This window comes from Ahaetulla prasina, chromosome 14, assembly GCF_028640845.1.
Source record: "Ahaetulla prasina isolate Xishuangbanna chromosome 14, ASM2864084v1, whole genome shotgun sequence".
Taxonomy (NCBI): Eukaryota; Metazoa; Chordata; class Lepidosauria; order Squamata; family Colubridae; genus Ahaetulla; species Ahaetulla prasina.
The window spans coordinates 3161619-3179348 of NC_080552.1; the positions used below are offsets into that span (position 1 = coordinate 3161619).

The window sequence follows — 17730 nt, forward strand, 5'->3', positions numbered from 1 at the left end:
GTCAGCAGAGTAGAAGAAAACATTTGGCTTTTCATCCAAGAAGCTTCCTCAGTTCTGTTGGCGGGAGCAGGGGTCTGCAAACTTGGCTCCTTTAAGACTTGTGGACTTCAACTCCCAGAGTTCCTCAGCCAGCTTTGCTGGGAGTTGAAGTCCACAAGTCTTAAAGGAGCCAAGTTTGCAGACCCCTGGGCGGGAGGATGGAAGGAAAGGTACTGACAGTTGAGACTGGATGGTGTGTGTGGGGGAGGGATGGAAGGATCACATTTCTTTGCAAATCTTCTGAACATTTGCACTCTCTCTGAGAGCTGTTTGAGGCCCCTTGTTGGTTGATCTGCACCCTGAATCAGAGTGCAAATGATGTGGAATCTTCCTGGAACAAAGCCAATATTCTGTATAGCGAGGACCATTGGTTTGAAAGGGGAGTACAGTGCACCATCTATGTTAGCCTTGAGCAGCCCTCTCTCAACAAAGGGGGAGGAATAAGACACCCCATCTCCTGTCTACAGCACAGTCCTTTCAGCAGTCCCAAGAAAGTTTCACCTTCATTTGCCCTCAGGCTCACCTCCCCAAGTGGCCTCAAGGCCTCTCAGGGAGAATCCTATTCACCAAATAGGATCCCTCTATACCTCCCCATCCTTTCTTCTTCTTCTTCCTCAAGGAAAGATCAGTCCAGTTGCCTTTGGAAAAAGCACCTTTGAAACAGGTATCTCAAAGTCTGGCAGAGATTCTCTCCTCTCCTCTCATACGAAAGAAAATCAAGGCAGAGCAATCTTAATATTCTTTCTGACTCACTCATCCTTCCATACCTGAGCTGGTGTTTATACCTTTGTCAAGGCCATTTCCATGTTCCTCTGTAACCATTAGGAATCATTGTCCTCTGAATTTTTAGTACAACTACAGAAAGCACGTGGTTTGTTTGTTTTTTTACCAGTGTCAGAAAACATACTATACTGTAATTTGGATGAAGAAGAGCCATACATACCTCTTCTGAAAAATTTGAAAGCACGGCCATACTTTTGATTTATCTTTCAATCTGTACATCTGTGTAAGATTTATAAATCTTTTAGGTCAGGATAGGTGATAGTTCAGCTGGATGATTTGTTCATTTATTCTGAGGACCCGGCTATACCCATGGAACAGAATTGATCTATGCTTGATCAGCTCCACCCACGCAGCCTTTATGCTAAGTTGGATAAATTTGTCTCTGGCCTGGCTTGTATCTCCCCAGTTTAATTACACTGGGGAAAAAACATTTTTTATTCCTCTCCTGACAAAGCTCCATGTCCAAAGATGTCCAAAAGAACAAAAAAAATCATGAAAAGGAAGAAGAAAATCTACGGTACTGCATTTCTAAGAAGAAAATAGAAAGTAAAGATTTTTTGGGGACAGAACTCAAGAGGAGGAGCAACCATCAGTAAGGGTGATATTAAGGTTTTACAAGATAAGGAAGGTAATGAAACTGTTCCTCCCTCTTTACTAATATTCTGGCTGAGTTGAAAAAAAAATGTAATTAATGGCTGGACAGAAATAATTTCATAAGTACAAGAAGGAATTTCCTAAATTGTCTTTTACAGAATAACTTTATTCTGTTATTCTCTCCTTTTAGTAGGAGAAACTCTTGCCTGCTCCCTTCCTCTTAGCAGCAGCCAGTCTCCTGCCTGACAAATAGAGGAGGGGTCCCCTTCACAGCCAACCTGGAGCCCCTCTTAACAGAATAGCAGAGTTGGAAGGGACCTTGGAGGTCTTCTAGTCCAGCCCCCTACACAAGCAGGAGACCCTATGCCAGGGGTCTGCAAACTTGGCTCTTTTAAGACTTGTGGACTTCAACTCCCAGCTTTGCTGGTTGAGGAACTCTGGGAGTTGAAGTCCACAAGTCTTAAAAGAGCCAAGTTTGCAGACCCCTGCCCTATGCCATTCTGGACAAACGGCTGTCCAGTCTCATCTTAAAAGCCTCCAGTGATGGAGCCCCCACAACTTCTGGGGCCAAGCTGATCCTTTGGTTGATTGTTCTCACTGTTAGGAAATTTCCCCTTAGTTTGAGGTTGGATCTCTTCCTGATTAGTTTCCATCCACTGCTTCTTGTCCTGCCTTCAGGTTTTTCTGATCGTGCAAATAAAGGAATTTGAAAGGAATTCAGATTCAATTCAGGCAGCCAAGAGAGGGTTTCAAGAGTTATATTTCAAAAGTTATATATTTGGAAGATGAGTTTTGCTATGGCAACACTGGAATTAAAATATTAAAGAATTACATAAAGAACGGGATAAATAATCCGTTGGAGTAAATCGATTCAATGATTTATTCTCAGAATCCTCTGGATACAGAAAAAGTGTTCCAGATAAGATATCCAGGTGCTAGAAATTCCTGGGTAATAAAAAAAAATGGAGTGATCATAAGTTCCCGGTTTTTAGAAATATATTATGCAGAAGGCTAGGACAATGAAAGGATACCCTGCAAAGTCCAAGTTCGTCAAGAAATGCCTACTGAAAAGTCTCCAGAAAAGAAGTTAATTGAAATATTTGAATGAATTCCTTAGAAAACCTATCACTGGACATTCTGCTCTGGCTTAATTTTTAATTTAAAGGTGAAGAAAAATATTACATCTACTGTACGTTGAACGAGATGAAGCTAATATATTTTGAACTAACAAATGGCAAGAGATCTCGACTAGAACGGAGGATCAGCTCAGGAGGAAAGGAATTCCAATAAAAAAGAATAAATACTTAGGAGGGAATTACGCTGAAGAATCATCATGTTGAGTATGGAAGTACTGGCTTACGTTTAATATTTAATGCATAATTTAGTAAATAAGAGGGGGAATAAGAGAAAGAAAGAAAAATTTCTTGTCTTTATTTTTCAAGAATTCTTCTCACATAGTCCTTAACTTACAACAGTTCATTTAGTGACTGTTCAAAGTTACAACAGCACTGAAAAAAGTGTCTTATGACTGTTTTTCACACTTAACAACCATTGCAGCATCCCCATGGTCACGTGATCAAAATTCAGATGCTTGGCAACGGGTTCATAGTTATGACGGTCGCAGTGTCCCAGGGTCACGTGATCCCCTTTTGCAACCTCCTGACAAGCAAAGTCAATGGGGAAGCCGGAAGCACTTAGCAGCCGTGTTACTAACTTAACAACTGCAGTGATTCACTTAAAAACTGTGGCAAGAAAGGTCATAGAATGGGACAAAAGTCGCTTAACAAATGTCTCACTTAGCAACAAAAATTTTGGACTCAGTTGTGGTCGCAAGTCGAGGGCTACCTATATATTTATGAGATTAAGGGGAAGGGGCAGAAGGCTGTTTGTATCCTACTTGCAACCCCAAAAGGGGGTCTCTCAATGACAATTGTTTTGTCATTTTTGGAGGTGGCGGGTTTGATGTAGGGTGGTGGGAGGCAAGAGAAGGAAATAAAAAGGAGAGTTTGCAAATTATTCAAATTACCTTACTGTGATATGGGGATATGCACAGTGGTGGGCTGCTGCCAGTTCGGACCGGTTTGGGCGAACCGGTAGTTCCGACGAGCAGCTGGCCCCTCCCACCCACCTTCGCCCTATCCTGTCCTTTATTTCCTTCTTTCTGGCATAGCTGATTTCCTCCACTCTGTTGTTCTACTTACCGGAGCTGCCTTAGAAGGGAAGCAGCTGAGCTTCAAATTGTTGTATTTTGAACGCTGTGCGGAAGCATTCACAGAACTGGTTGTTAAACCGGTTGCAGCCCACCACTGGATATGTACTTGTCCCTTTTTGAAAAGTAGTGAATGCTTTTTTTATGGAACTATGATAGACACAAATTGAGCACAAAATAATTAATAAAACCTGGAAGGAAAGCAAGCCAAATATTTTATAGCTACAGGAAATCTACCAAAAAGGTAAAAATACTCATTAAGAATCTTTTTAAGCAAAGATACTTTTAAGGCCCTAAAGAATAGCAAGTTAGGTTGCAACCCCCTGGACTTTAGGATTATCACTTTAATTATAGACAACAAGAGTAGATTCGTGTTCATAAAAGGGAAATTACAAGTAAATGTAATTTTAGGGCCAATCAATTGGAATTTACACCACCAACATTGCAAAAGATAAACTCATGAGGATCTGGAAATGCCACTGTGGGGAGAGAGTTTAAGCAGGCAATTAATTAGTCTGATGTCCTGAAAGGAAGAGTGGGACTCGTTTTCCAATGAGCAAGTAAAAAGACCAAAAATTACTAGAATTAATAACTATCCAATCTTAACAGAATTGGAAGAGACCTTGGAGGTTTTCTAGTCCAACTTCCTGTTTGAGCAGGAGACCCCATACCATTTCAGACAAATAGTTGTCCATTCATCTTAAAAACCTCCTGTGCTGGAGCATCCACAACTTCTGGAGGCAAGCCCACTGATTAATTGTTCTCACCATCAGGAAATTTCTCCTTGGTTCTAGGCTGGGTCTCTCTTTGGTTAGTTTCTATCCCTTGCTTCTTGTCCTGCCTTCTGGTGCTTTGGAGAATAGGTTGACCCCCCTCTTCTTTGTGGCAGCCCTTTAGATATGGAAACACTGCTAAGTAATAAACAGTCCAAAAGAATAATAAAAGTATATGCTGAAAACCTACGTGTCAACTGTCTGACTGGTGAACCCAAAACAAGGAAACATTTTCAGGAGCTTTGAATACCCAGAAGTAAAACTTTATTGGATACACCATTTTGGCACTGAAGAAACAAAACCAGCTCTGGTTTTCCGATGCAAATGCTTGCTTAGTTAAACAATAGCTTCCCTTTCTCCCACCCCTGGGTGATCACATTGTCCAATTAAGAGACGTCCTTTTGTTATGGGAACAATTCATCTCCTTCTCAAGCACCTGCAGCTGGTGACCTTGATGGTTTCTGGGCTCTCACAATCCATGCACATAATCTCAGCCTTCCATTCCACCCTCCCCTCCCTCCAGTTCATTGGCAAGTTGAAAAGGTTTGAAAGAAGCAAAGCAGTTCAGTCTTGACACTATGCAAAGCAAAAGAATGTAATCCTTAAAAAATAGGAATTATTTAGCTAAAATGTAAAACACGTTTCCAGTGACTGCAAAGAAATATGATCCTTTCAACCCCCAACCCCCTCGCTCCTGTCAGAACTAACCTTTCCATTATCCTCACCATCCTACCAGAATTGATGAAGCTTCTTGAATGAGAAGCAAAGCATCTTCCTCAAGGGAAAAAACAACAACAGTCCAGCTGCCTTTTGAAAAAGCACCTTTGAGACAAACATGACCTGGATGGCTGAGAATCTCCACAGACATATTAAGCAAAACATGTCGGACTAAAAATTATAAACATTTGGGTTGTGGTGGGTTTTTTTACTATTTAGGGAATCTTCCTAAATATGTGGACAAATTATAAGATGCTTCCCATATCGGTGCAGCCCCTTTTATGTGTGCATCAGCATCATGCACACGGACAGAGGGGCAGAGTGGGGGTGGGGGGTTGTTTTGTTTTGACCCCCCCCCTTCAGATGCCATTGCCTTCTAAATCTGGAAGAGGTTCTAAGTCTGTATTTCCCCCCCTATATATTTCATCCTTCTTTTAATGATGAAGATTAAAACGAACAGTCTAAGGGTGGGGCAATGAGAATGCTTCATTATTTAAAATATTTATATGTTAGAAATGTTCCTAAAGCATAAGAACAGCTACAAATAAATCTGAGGAATCGGACTATTTTCATAGGGAGGCAATTACTTTGGAAAATCTCTCTAGAGGAAAAAAATTGAACCAAAAATTGTAATACGGGGACTTGTTTCCATCTTAGCTGGAGTAATCAATCGTGGAAAACAGAAAATGTTTACGATACACTTCCTGTTCATAAATGATTTAATTCAATAAGGACATAAGTATTCTGACTGTATATCATCTCCACCGTGTTGAGAGGAAAAATTAAACCCAGCTTAAAATGTAATTGTAAAAGAGTGATGCCCCGGAATAATTGTCTGAAAGGCCTTCAGGTGGGTTGGGAAAAGCCAGAACATGCGGTAGGATTGGGAAGCCCATCTCCCTGCTTCTGTGGTTTCATAGCTGCCCTCCATGAATTCTCCCTCCCTTCCTGGAGGGATTGTGCCTAAGAGAAACCAGATGCTCAATCTGGCCTCAGCGTCCCAGGGAGCCTTGGAGCCAACAGCAGATTCTCAATAAAATTGGTCCCTCAGCATCCTCCTGCTCTAATGTTAGTTAGTGGGTGAGGAGACTTTTTTCCTAGGGAGATGCTCTCTAAAAGGCATCTTGGTGCTCAGCCAAAAAGTATCACGAGGCAAGCAACTCTCAGCCGAATAAAATCTCCCTGCTTTTTCTTCATTTCTGTCCTCCAGAAAAAAACGTTCCATTTTTCTTTCTTTAGTTCTGGTTTTCAAAGAGCTGAACAACCTTAGAACCACTAAAAAGCCCCTAAAGCCCCTCTCCCTATGTACAGTTATAGAGAATGATAGGGCTGAAAGGTACCTTGGAGTCCTCTAGGCCACAGTCTCCAACCTTGGCAACTTCTGGCAGTTGAAGTCCACCAGGCTTAAAGTTGCCAAGGTTGGAGTGCAACCCCCTGCTCAAATAGGAGACCCTATTCCCATGATGGCAAACCTATGGCACGCATACCAGAGGTGGCACGCAGAGCCCTCTCTGTGCGCATGCGCACTGTCACCCCAGCTCAGCCAACTGGTTGTCGGGTTTCCAACGCTCTGGCATGCATGCGCATGCGCCTTCCCATTTGGGCACTGTGCCAAAAAGGTTCTCTATCACTGCCCTATACCACTTCCAGACAATTGTTTGTCCAGTCTATTTTTGAAAACCACCAGTGATGGAGCACCCACAACTTCTGGAGTCAAGTCATTCCACTGATTGATTGTTCTCACTGTCAGGAAATTTCTCCTTATTTCTAGGTTGGATCTCTCCTTGATAATTTTCCATACATTACTTTCTGTCCTGCCCTCAGACACTTTGGAGAATAGGTCGACCACCTCTTCTCTCTGTTGGCCCCTCAAGTATTGGAAGACTGCTATCATGTCACTCCTCGTCTTTCTCTTGCTTAGACCAGACTTATTCAGTTCCTGCAACTGTTCATCATACAATTAAGCCTCCAGTCCCCTAATCATCTTTGTTGCCTTTCACTGCATTCTTTCCAGAATCTCAATATCTTTTTTGTTTTGTGGTGACCAGAACTGGATGCAGTATTTCAAGTGTTGTCTGACCAAAGCCTTATTAAGTGGTTATTAACACTTCTTGTGATCTTGATTCTTTCCCTCTGCTGTTGCAGTCTCAGACTGTGTTGGCTTGTTTGGTGGCTGAAGCACATTGTTGACTTATGCTTAAGTGGTGGTTGCCTAGGTCCTTCTCATAGTTACTATTGTTGAGCCAGGTAGCAGAACCCTTTTAATTAACTTACAATGTCAACTTTACCTCTATATTAAAGTTTATATTACTACAATCAATATATGAAAAAACAACGATGACCATTTGCCTTAATGATCTTAAGGTGGAAATCAACATAGAACGAGGTGAATGACAAGGCAATACGGTATCACTTATCCTTTTCTCAGCTTGCCTTGAAGAAGTACTTCGGAAACTACACTGGGCAAAAGATGGCGTAAAAATCAATGGTGATGTTGTGACCCAGGTTCCTGGACCCGGACTCCTGGACTCGGATGATTCAGAAAGTGAGGGAGAAGACCTGGCAAGCCCTGCTTCTCTTGAGCCCTTTCCCTCCCTGGCACCCACTCAAAGGGAGGAGGAGGGGCCGGCAAGGCCTGATTCTCTGGAGCCTTCTTCTGATTTGGCAACGCCCCAAGAACAGTTTTGGAGTGATGCAAGACTGCGCAGACGTGACCGGCGTGCGCAGCAGAAGCAGCGTTGGGATAAAGCCAAGTCATAATTGTCATGCAGTGACATCTGCAGAGACTATAAATAGGAGGCGGGACTTCCTGGTTTTTTGTCTTGGACAAAGCAATGAATTTGCACGGGCAAACTGTATCAATGGAGGGAAGAATATATTCGTGAGTAATTCTGGCCTTATCTATAATTTCCTCGTTATCTCCAGAAACTTGGCAGGCCCGTGGGTAGACGTGGCCAGGACATATATCTATGTAAATAAAAGGAGAAAAGGAGGCCTCTGACTGACTCTTTGCTGGGAGTATTGGGGGGAGGGAAACAGAACATTTTGTCCAAGACCCCGACTAAAACATCTTCCACCAAAGATGGACCAGCAGCAGGTACAGCAGCAGTTACAGCAGCTACAAGCGGCTAATCAACAGCTCCAGCAGCAAGTGGCTCACTTGGCAGGCCAACTTGCTGCCGGGAATGTGCCTGCAGCCCCCCCCACATCCTCCCACTCCTCCTCCTCGTCGCAAGTGCACAATAACCATGCTGGATAAGTTTTCTGGGCAGCCTGAGATGTTCCCGACCTTCTTGGACAGTGCCAGCTCTACATGGCTATGAGGCCAGAGGATTTCCCAGATGACCGGGCTAAGGTGGCCTTCGTGATTGACCTTCTTTCCGGCTCGGCTGCTCGATGGGCCACGCCCCTCTTGCTCCAGGACAGCCCCCTGCTGGCGGACCAACAGCGTTTTTGGCAGCACCTGCGCACCATGTATGAGGACCCTGTTCGAATGCTGACGGCAACCAGGCCCCTTTAGGGAATCCGGCAAGGGAAACGCCCCCTGCAGGAGTACATCGCCGAATTTCGTCTTTTGTGCCAGGACTCTGACTGGAATGATGCAGCGCTGGTGGACACGTTCCAGGAGGGACTCTCAGAGGAATTGCAAGACGAGCTGGCCCGGGTGAAGGAGCCGCAGACCCTCGACAACTTGGTGCCCCTTTGTCTCCGCCTCGATGCCCGTCTGCAACGGCGACCGTCCCGTCGCACCCCCCGGGACCCGCCGTCGACATCTGTACCCCCACTTCCTGCACCACCAGCACCCCGGGTCGCCCCACGTTTTGTAACCGCTGCGGAAGAGCCCATGGAGTTGGGAGCGGCCAGACCTCGCCTGACAGCCCAGGAGCGGAACCGGAGGCGCCAAGGGGGGTTGTGCCTGTACTGTGGGAGCCCGCCACCGCGCTTCTTGCCCCAGAAAGCGAAGTGGGGCACGCACGCCGGTCCCCGAATCACAGCGTGACCAATCGGGAAACGGAGCAGGCCCGACCTCGGGGAAACCCTAGGTCGGGCACGTACTAAGCCCCCACTGGATGTTGCGGAAGTAGACTCTGGGCCCCCTTGGCATCTGATTCTGGACACACGGATATGGTTGGGGAACCAGTCGGACGGGCTCCAGGCGCATGCGCTGGTGGACTCAGGGGCCACAACAAACTTTATGGACCAGGCCTTTGTGACCCAGTTTGCGGTCCCCGTGGTTCCGGTGGACCCTCCGATGCGGGTAGAGACAATTGATGGACGAGAACTGGTGTCCGGCCCCATTAAATTTGCCACCCAGCCTTTGCGCCTGGCTATTGGGGACCATGAGGAGGCGATCCAGTTTTATGTCACGGCGGACCTTCATTTTCCCTTGGTCCTTGGGTTGGCCTGGCTTCGGACCCACGATCCTCAGGTGGCCTGGTCGCAGAACGCCATCTCTTTCCCGAGTCTGCAGTGCGTCGATCACATCCGCCACACCTGTGCCGGCCAGAACGTCCCCACCGCTGCCATCACCTTGCCTCCTGAGCTGACGGACTTCGCCGACGTGTTCAGCGAGAAGGAGACGGACCGACTACCCCCACATCGGCCCTACGATTGCCCTGTGGACCTTCTGCCCAACGCACCACTGCCTGTGGGACGCCTGTATTCCATGTCGGAGCCCGAGTTGGCCGCCCTCAGGGACTTCCTGGACAAAAATCTGGCCTGAGGGTTCATCCGGCCTTCAAAGTCCCCTCTCTTGGCCCCTGTCCTCTTCGTGAAGAAGAAGACAGGGGACTTGCGCCTGTGCTGTGATTACCACCGGCTAAACGCCATTACGGTGCGGAATCGCTACCCCTTGCCGCTCATCCTGGAGCTGCTGGAGAGGTTGCGGGAGGCCACGATCTTCACCAAGCTCGATCTCCGGGGGGCCTACAACCTGGTGCGGATGCGAGAAGGAGACGAATGGAAGACGGCATTCGGCACCCGATACGGACACTACGAATACACTGTCATGCCATTTGGGTTGACCAATGCTCCCGCCGTTTTCCAGCACTTCATGAACAACGTGTTCCGAGACATGTTGGATCGGTTCGTGGTTATCTACCTGACAGACATCCTGATTTACTCCCGGTCCAGGGAAAGCCACCTTCGACACGTCGGTCTGGTTCTGCAACGCTTGCGGGAGCAACAACTCAATGCAAAGCTGGAGAAATGCGTCTTCTTCCAGACTTCCATAGAATTCCTCGGGCATATCATCTCGCCCGAGGGCAAAGCAATGGACCCATGCAAAGTAGAAGCTTTGTGTAGCTGGGAAGCCCCTCGTCGGGTGAAGGATGTTCAGCGCCTGCTGGGCTTCGCCAACTACTACCGGACCTTCATCCCAGGCTTTGCCACACTGACGGCTCCACTTACCCAGCTCCTCAGGAAGAAGGTTGCGTTCCGGTGGGGTCCCCCGCAGCAAGAAGCATTCACAGCCCTCAAGAAAGCCTTCGTCACGGAACCCGTCCTGAGGCATCCCGACCCGCTCTGGCCTTTTGTGGTGGAAACGGACGCGTCCAATGTGGCTCTGGGAGCGGTGCTGCTACAGGCTCCGACGAATGGCAGCACACTTTTTCCCTGCGCTTACTACTCCCGGAAACTCAATCCTTCCAAGCGCAACTACACCATCTGGGAAAAAGAGTTGCTGGCTATCAAGGCTGCATTCGAGGCTTGGCGACACCATCTGGAGGGGGCCCAACATCAGGTGGAGGTCCAAACGGACCATCGGAATCTCGAGCACCTCACCACAGCTCAGAAGTTGAACCAGCGGCAGATCCGGTGGTCGTTGTTTTTTGCCTGGTTCAACTTCCGCGTGACCTACATTCCCAGCGGTCACAACCGGAGGGCGGATGCCCTGTCCGGCAAGCCAGAGTACCTCTGCGCCAAGGACCCCCTTCCTCCACGGACAGTGCTGCCGGCAGAAGCCTTGGCCACAGCACGGGAACCAGTGGACTTGCGGGCCCGGGTGCGAGAGGCACAGCGCCAGGACGCCTGGTCGCAGCAAAGGAGAGCGGAGGTGGGCCCCACGTCTCCTTGGACCTTGGAGGAGGACTTACTCAAGTTTCGGGGGCGATTATATGTGCCCACAGGACCACTTCGAGCCCTCGTCATGATCCAGTGCCACGACAACCCTGCAGCAGGACATTTTGGGTTCTTCAAGACCCTCCACCTGGTGACACGGACCTTTTGGTGGCCCCGAGTGCGGCATGATGTACATGCCTACGTGACATCCTGCGTACCGTGCCGGCAAGCCAAGGCCGCCACGGGGGCCCCTCCCGGGCTCCTCCAGCCCTTGCCGACACCCGACAGACCCTGGGGGGCGATCTCCATGGACTTCCTGATGGACCTGCCGCCGTCCTCTGGGTTCACCACGGTGCTGGTGGTGGTGGACATGCTCACCAAGATGGCACACTTCATCCCATGCCGTGGACTGCCCACAGCCGCAAAAACGGCCCGTCTCTTTCTGCAGCACATCTTCCGCCTCCATGGTCTACCGGACAGGGTGGTTTCGGACCGCGGAGTTCAGTTCACAGCTCGCTTCTGGAAGAGCCTGGTGGCCACGTTGGAGGTGCAGGTGTGTCTGTCGTCATCGCACCATCCGGAGACCGACGGGGGTACAGAGAAGGTCATCGGTATCCTGGAACAGTATCTCCGTTGCTTCATCAACCAGCAACAGGACAACTGGGCCGATTACCTGTCCCTGGCGGAGTTTGCTTTTAACAACTCTCAGCACACCTCTACTCAGATGACCCCGTTCTTTGCCAATGTGTGGTACCATCCGCGGCTCTTCCCTCTGGCACCACCAGATTCTCCTGTTCCCGAAACGCAGACCTTCCTGACGGAATTGCATGCGGTCCAACAGTTGGTACGTCAGCAGCTGGATCGGGCAAAGGAGGACTACAAACGATCCGCCGACCGCTCCCGATGGGCAACGCCCCCGCTGGCAGTTGGAGACCGGGTGTGGCTCTCCACCAAACACCTCCCGTCCGACCGCCCGGTAAAGAAGTTGGACCACCGATTCATCGGCCCGTTCCCTGTCGGGCAGTCATCAACCCGTAGCCTACCAAATGACCCTGCCATGATCCATGCGGATCCACCCCGTCTTTCACCGGTCCCTTCTGGTTCCTGAGGCCACACCGAGTCCCCTTTGGTGCCCAACAGCACCCGTCACTGTCGCCGAGGACGGGTCGGAGGAATACGAAGTCCACAGCGTACGAGACTCCCACTGGCTGAAGGGTCATTTCCAATATTTGATCGCGTGGAAGGGATACGGGACTGATTTCTCCTGGGTAGATGCCTCCGACATTCATGCCCCTGACCTGGTGCAGGCCTTCCATGAGCAGAACCTAGCCCGACCGCATCCCGATCGTCAGCCCCGGGGGAAGGGCCCTGCGGTGAGGGATAGTGTTGTGACCCAGGTTCCTGGACCCGGACTCCTGGACTCGGATGATTCAGAAAGTGAGGGAGAAGACCTGGCAAGCCCTGCTTCTCTTGAGCCCTTTCCCTCCCTGGCACCCACTCAAAGGGAGGAGGAGGGGCCGGCAAGGCTTGATTCTCTGGAGCCTTCTTCTGATTTGGCAACGCCCCAAGAACAGTTTTGGAGTGATGCAAGACTGCGCAGACATGACCGGCGCGTGCAGCAGAAGCAGCATTGGGATAAAGCCAAGTCATAATTGTCATGCAGTGACATCTGCAGAGACTATAAATAGGAGGCGGGACTTCCTGGTTTTTTGTCTTGGACAAAGCAATGAATTTGCACGGGCAAACTGTATCAATGGAGGGAAGAATATATTCGTGAGTAATTCTGGCCTTATCTATAATTTCCTCGTTATCTCCAGAAACTTGGCAGGCCCGTGGGTAGACGTGGCCAGGACATATATCTATGTAAATAAAAGGAGAAAAGGAGGCCTCTGACTGACTCTTTGCTGGGAGTATTGGGGGGAGGGAAACAGAACAGGTGACTATTTAAATCACTCAAGATTTGCAGATGATGTTGTTCTTTTCTCACAAGACCCAGAAGAGCTACAGAGACATAGACAAGAGCTGCACAAAGCAAGAGAATCATTTGGTTTAAAAATAAACCTGAAAAAGAGCCAGGTTATGTTTAATAAATTCACAAAAGAAAGAATTTATTTTTTTCTCTAGAGAAAAACTAAATGTAGTAGACCACTACATATAACTTGGCCAATGGATCTCAATAGAAGGTGACACAATAAAGGCAATTGAACTTCGTGTTAAATGTGGTTGGCAGGCATTCGGCAAGCTAAGCATAATTTTCAAGAACAGCCTCCTTCCCCCAGTGCCTGAAGAGAAAAGTTTTTGATCTCCGACATATACCAGTGAAACATGGACACTGACCTCACAATCGATACAAAAGCTACGAGTGGCACGAAAAGCCATGGAAAGATACATGCTCGGCATTACAAGACAAGATAGAAAGACCTGCACGTGGATTAGAGAACAAACGAAAGTCTAAGATATCATCAAGGGAGTAAAAAAAATAGAAATGGAAAAGAGCTAGCAAGCAAGAACCTAGCAAGAAGAACCAATGGCAGGTGGACCAAGGCAGCCATTGAATAGATTCCACTTGATCAAAACTGTCCACGAAAGAGACACAGAACAAGATGGAGAGATGACCCCAGCAAGTATGGCGGGACCAAGTGGCAAAAGAAAGCTCAGGACTGTTTTGGTTGGAAACATGCATAAGAGGCCTTCATCCTGCAGTGGATAGACAATGGCTAGGATGATGATGATGATGATGATTTAGTTTTAATGTTTTTAACATGTACCTGACACCAGAGTCCCTCTGTGAGGAAGATGGACAGGTCTGAAATATGTGAATGAATGAATGAATGATAGTTGTATAAGTACAGCAACAAATGTAGGAAGCGACCTGCTCTCCTTTTCTTTATGGGCAGGAAAGTTTTAGTACCCATTCAAGTGAAGTTGAGAACTGACTTTTTAAAATGGGGGTGGGGGGAGGCAAATTAATGTTATCTGTCCAGGCCAGTTCTTGAGAAACACCGTTGTGGCTTGGCTGTCCTTAGCGAAGAACCATTTAACAGAAAATGGATTCCGGCATCTGAGGATTTCCAGTGATGGATAAATAATGTAAACTCGCTCATTACTTTTCATCAAGAGATGCAGTTTTCATGTTGATTCTCAGGCCAGGGGAGGAGAATTTTGTTCTATTTATATTTTTATGCTAAGTTATTCATTTTGCATATTTTAATCTGAACCTCAGTTTTCCAAATGTGATTTGCGGTATAATGATGCACAATATGTGTACAATATGTGTTATGGGGTGCGTGCACTTATGTATTCACAAAATGACATATTGTATGTTAATTAATAATATTAATTTAGTGATATTTTGTATATTGCAAAAATGCACAGAAAGACATTGAGATCAGCTGCTTAAAGACAATTCATGCTGAACAATGTATTTCCATACCTTTCTGTTGTCACCCAGATGTTTGCTGCTGAGGCAGGGCTGCCTCATTCAAGTACTCGCGCAGCGGCAACAGGGAATGGCAAGTGCCAAAGTTGCTTCTGCAGCTGTGGCTTTGTCCCTTGCTTTCTTGGCTGCCTGGCACAGAGAGGGCATTTTGCTGAGCAGGGAGGGCATTGTTTCGGACTCCTCTTCCCAAATAGACTGACCCAGTAAAACTGGGATGTTGAGTCATGCCAGGATTAAATCCTGTAAATCAGGGGTCTCCAACCTTGGTCCCTTTAAGACTTGTGGACTTCAACTCCCAGAGTTCCTCAGCCAGCAAAGCTCTGGGAGTTGAAGTCCACAAGTCTTAAAGTTGCCAAGGTTGAAGACCCCTGCATTAGAGTACATTAAATGAAAATCTAAACAAAGGTCTGTTATCACACACCATATGGCAAGTCACAAAAAGGGAAACTTGAGAGAATGTAAGCATAAGCTAAGCAAACTATAGCTTAAAGGCACCTCTCAAAATTATTTTCATTCGTTCCAGTTCCAGTGTCATTTACGAAGGTCTCCATAAATGAAGTCCTCTGTGTGGCTCACATGACCTTTGGTAATGAATCCATTAAAGATACGCTTTGATTCTGCATGCAGTGGCACCGTTTCTGCATGCCAACCTGGGCTTGTTTGGATGGCATTCTTGCCAAGTTTAGTTGTGATGTGGCCTTGTTCTATGCAAGACCTTGCCAGAAAAGAGCCTTTACGGCTCCCTGTAACTTAGGGCTTCACCCTGCCCGAATCCAGCCTGGGTGAAAGCTAATAAAGACTGGCATGCTTATTTGGGCATAACCAATCACTGGCAGATTAAGCGTGATGTGTGGGCTCAGCCGAAGCCGTGGGGGAGAAGGCACCGGGGGTGGGGGGAGATGCTTGGAAGAGAGGCTTCTTATCACTTGGGTACAGCCCAGGCCCTTTCACAGTGCTGCTGTTCTTAAAGGCTCGGGCAGCGGGTGTGTGTGTCAGGAGTGGCCTTCAGAGGCTCAGGACCGTTGGGGACCCTGTGCCCCCTCTGTGCATAGGCTGCCAGCCAGGTCCTCCTTCAGCCTCCCCTATTTCCTTTGGCTTCCTCACCACCTGTGGTTTTGCCTCCAGTTTGGCTCCGCCAAACACATTAGAGAGCATGTAAAATATATGGTAAGCAGCTACGTGCTGCATTTTTAAAAACCAGTAAGTGGAGATCTAAGTAATTTTCCTTGTCACAGTGCTTGGCTTAAATAAACTGCGAGGAGGAAAACTCCTTTCGTTTTTCATCTCTAAAGAGCCGCGGTACGTACCCAGGGAAGAGGGTGGGGGAGAGGAAGAGACCTCGGCGCGATGCAAACCCCCATCCTTCAGCAGGAGTTGGTTCTTCCTCCTTTCAATCTTGAAAATCCCCTCTCGGTCTGGAGCCACGCAGGCCTTCCCTGAAGGCACGGCTGCCCAATGTTAGGCAGGCTGAGTGAGCAGCAGCCGGGAGAGACTATTTTAAAAGAAATTTTAAAATTCTCTTTTTTTCTTCACAAACACAAATTCCAGAAGTGATATCCAATACATGTTTTTCTCTTGAAATAAAGTATTCAATTTCAAAAAAAATGACTTTTTGGTGGTGTTGATTAGAAAGATTTGGTGTTATAGAAATGGCTAGTTACCGTATTTTTCAGAGTATAAGGCGCACCTTTTTCCCCCCAAAAAGAGGGTGAAAATCTGGGTGCACCTTATATTCTGAATGTAGCCCCGCCCAGCCTCTCACACAAAGATTTCAGAGGCTGAAAAATGCCTCTGAAAGAAGCTTCAGAAATAAAGCCTCCAAAACAGAGCTTCAGAGGCTTTTTTTCTGAAACACTGTTTCAGAGGCTTTCAGAGGCAGAAAAAAAAGTTTTTTCTGAAATAAAGTTTCAGAGGCTGAAAACAAAGCAAGGCACAAAGCTCACAACCAAGGAACCTGTTGCTAAAATTCACCTCTGGGAACAGCTGATTGGGGGTATTCTGGGAGGCCGATCCACCTGCCAATCAGCTTTTTTCTTGTTTTCCTCCCCAAAAATGAAGGTGCGTCTTATACTCCGAAAAATACAATATATACTGATATGTAAAAGCAAAAAGTTTAGATTGGAGTGTATTTATCTTGTACTGTGCTAGGAAGAGTTGGAAGTCAATGTCCCCTTCTCTTTCTTTTTCTCTTCCCCTTTGTATTTCACACCTCCCTTTCCTTTCCTTTCCTTTCCTTTCCTTTCCTTTCCTTTCCTTTCCTTTCCTTTCCTCTTTTCTTTTCTTTTCTTTTCTTTTTTTGTATTTTATACAATAAAAAAAAGAAAATTTGAGTTAAAAAAGAAAGAATTGCCCATTTTTAAAATAACCTGCAAATCAAAACGTGTACCAGGCATATGCCTTTCTGCCTCTCTCTCTCTCTCTGGGTTCTGTTTGCTTCTTTTAAGCATTTTTGGAGAAGGGAAAAATCCCCCACATCCCAGTGCCCTCACTCAGGATTCCGTTCTCGTCCACTTGGGGTGGTTGTGTGTCGACCTCTGTTACCTGTACCTGCTTTGCTTGGATCCTTCCTTTCTTTAAAAGTGAGCGCAATTAATTAAAACAAAGGACAGGACACACCTCCTTTGACCACTCCCCTTTCCTCTCCCCAGGTTTAAGCTCCTGAGCCAGGAAGAGGGAGAATATTTCAACGTTCCTGTCCCCCCTGAAGGTGAAGAAGGCAATGAAGAGTTCAGGCAGAAGTTTGAGGTGAGATGCGTTTCCGAAAGGCCACCCCATGGTGGATGGCTCTCGGGAAGCCAGCCCTTGAAGCCTCCTCCCGTGGCCCTCGCCAAGCAGGGGGCCACAAGAGGTTAACCCAGATTAGCCCTGGCTTCTGGGAGATGCCCAGCCACACCAGGAGGAGCAGCTCAGGGACTATCTGGCCAATTGAGCCCTTGGCATTAAAAGGGCAAATATCTGAATAATTCAGATTGTATATTGCACAAGTCAGAAGGAGGGCTGAGAAAATATCTAGAGACCTCAGAAACTGGACATAAACTGTTTCTACTCCTTCCCAAGTGGGACGATGTTACAGGGCATTTCAGGCCAAGATAACCAGACACAGAGGCAGTCTTTTCCCT

At 47.2% G+C, this 17730-nt stretch overlaps 1 protein-coding gene across 1 annotated transcript in view; it reads left to right on the forward strand.

Moving 5' to 3' along the window:
- The window catches only part of PRKCB (protein kinase C beta), a 272893-nt gene that overhangs the window by 167005 nt on the left and 88158 nt on the right, over positions 1-17730 (forward strand). Inside the window, exon 8 of the mRNA XM_058157171.1 lies at positions 17260-17356. Coding sequence (XP_058013154.1) covers positions 17260-17356 — 97 coding nt within the window. The remainder of the gene's footprint in view (positions 1-17259; positions 17357-17730) is intronic.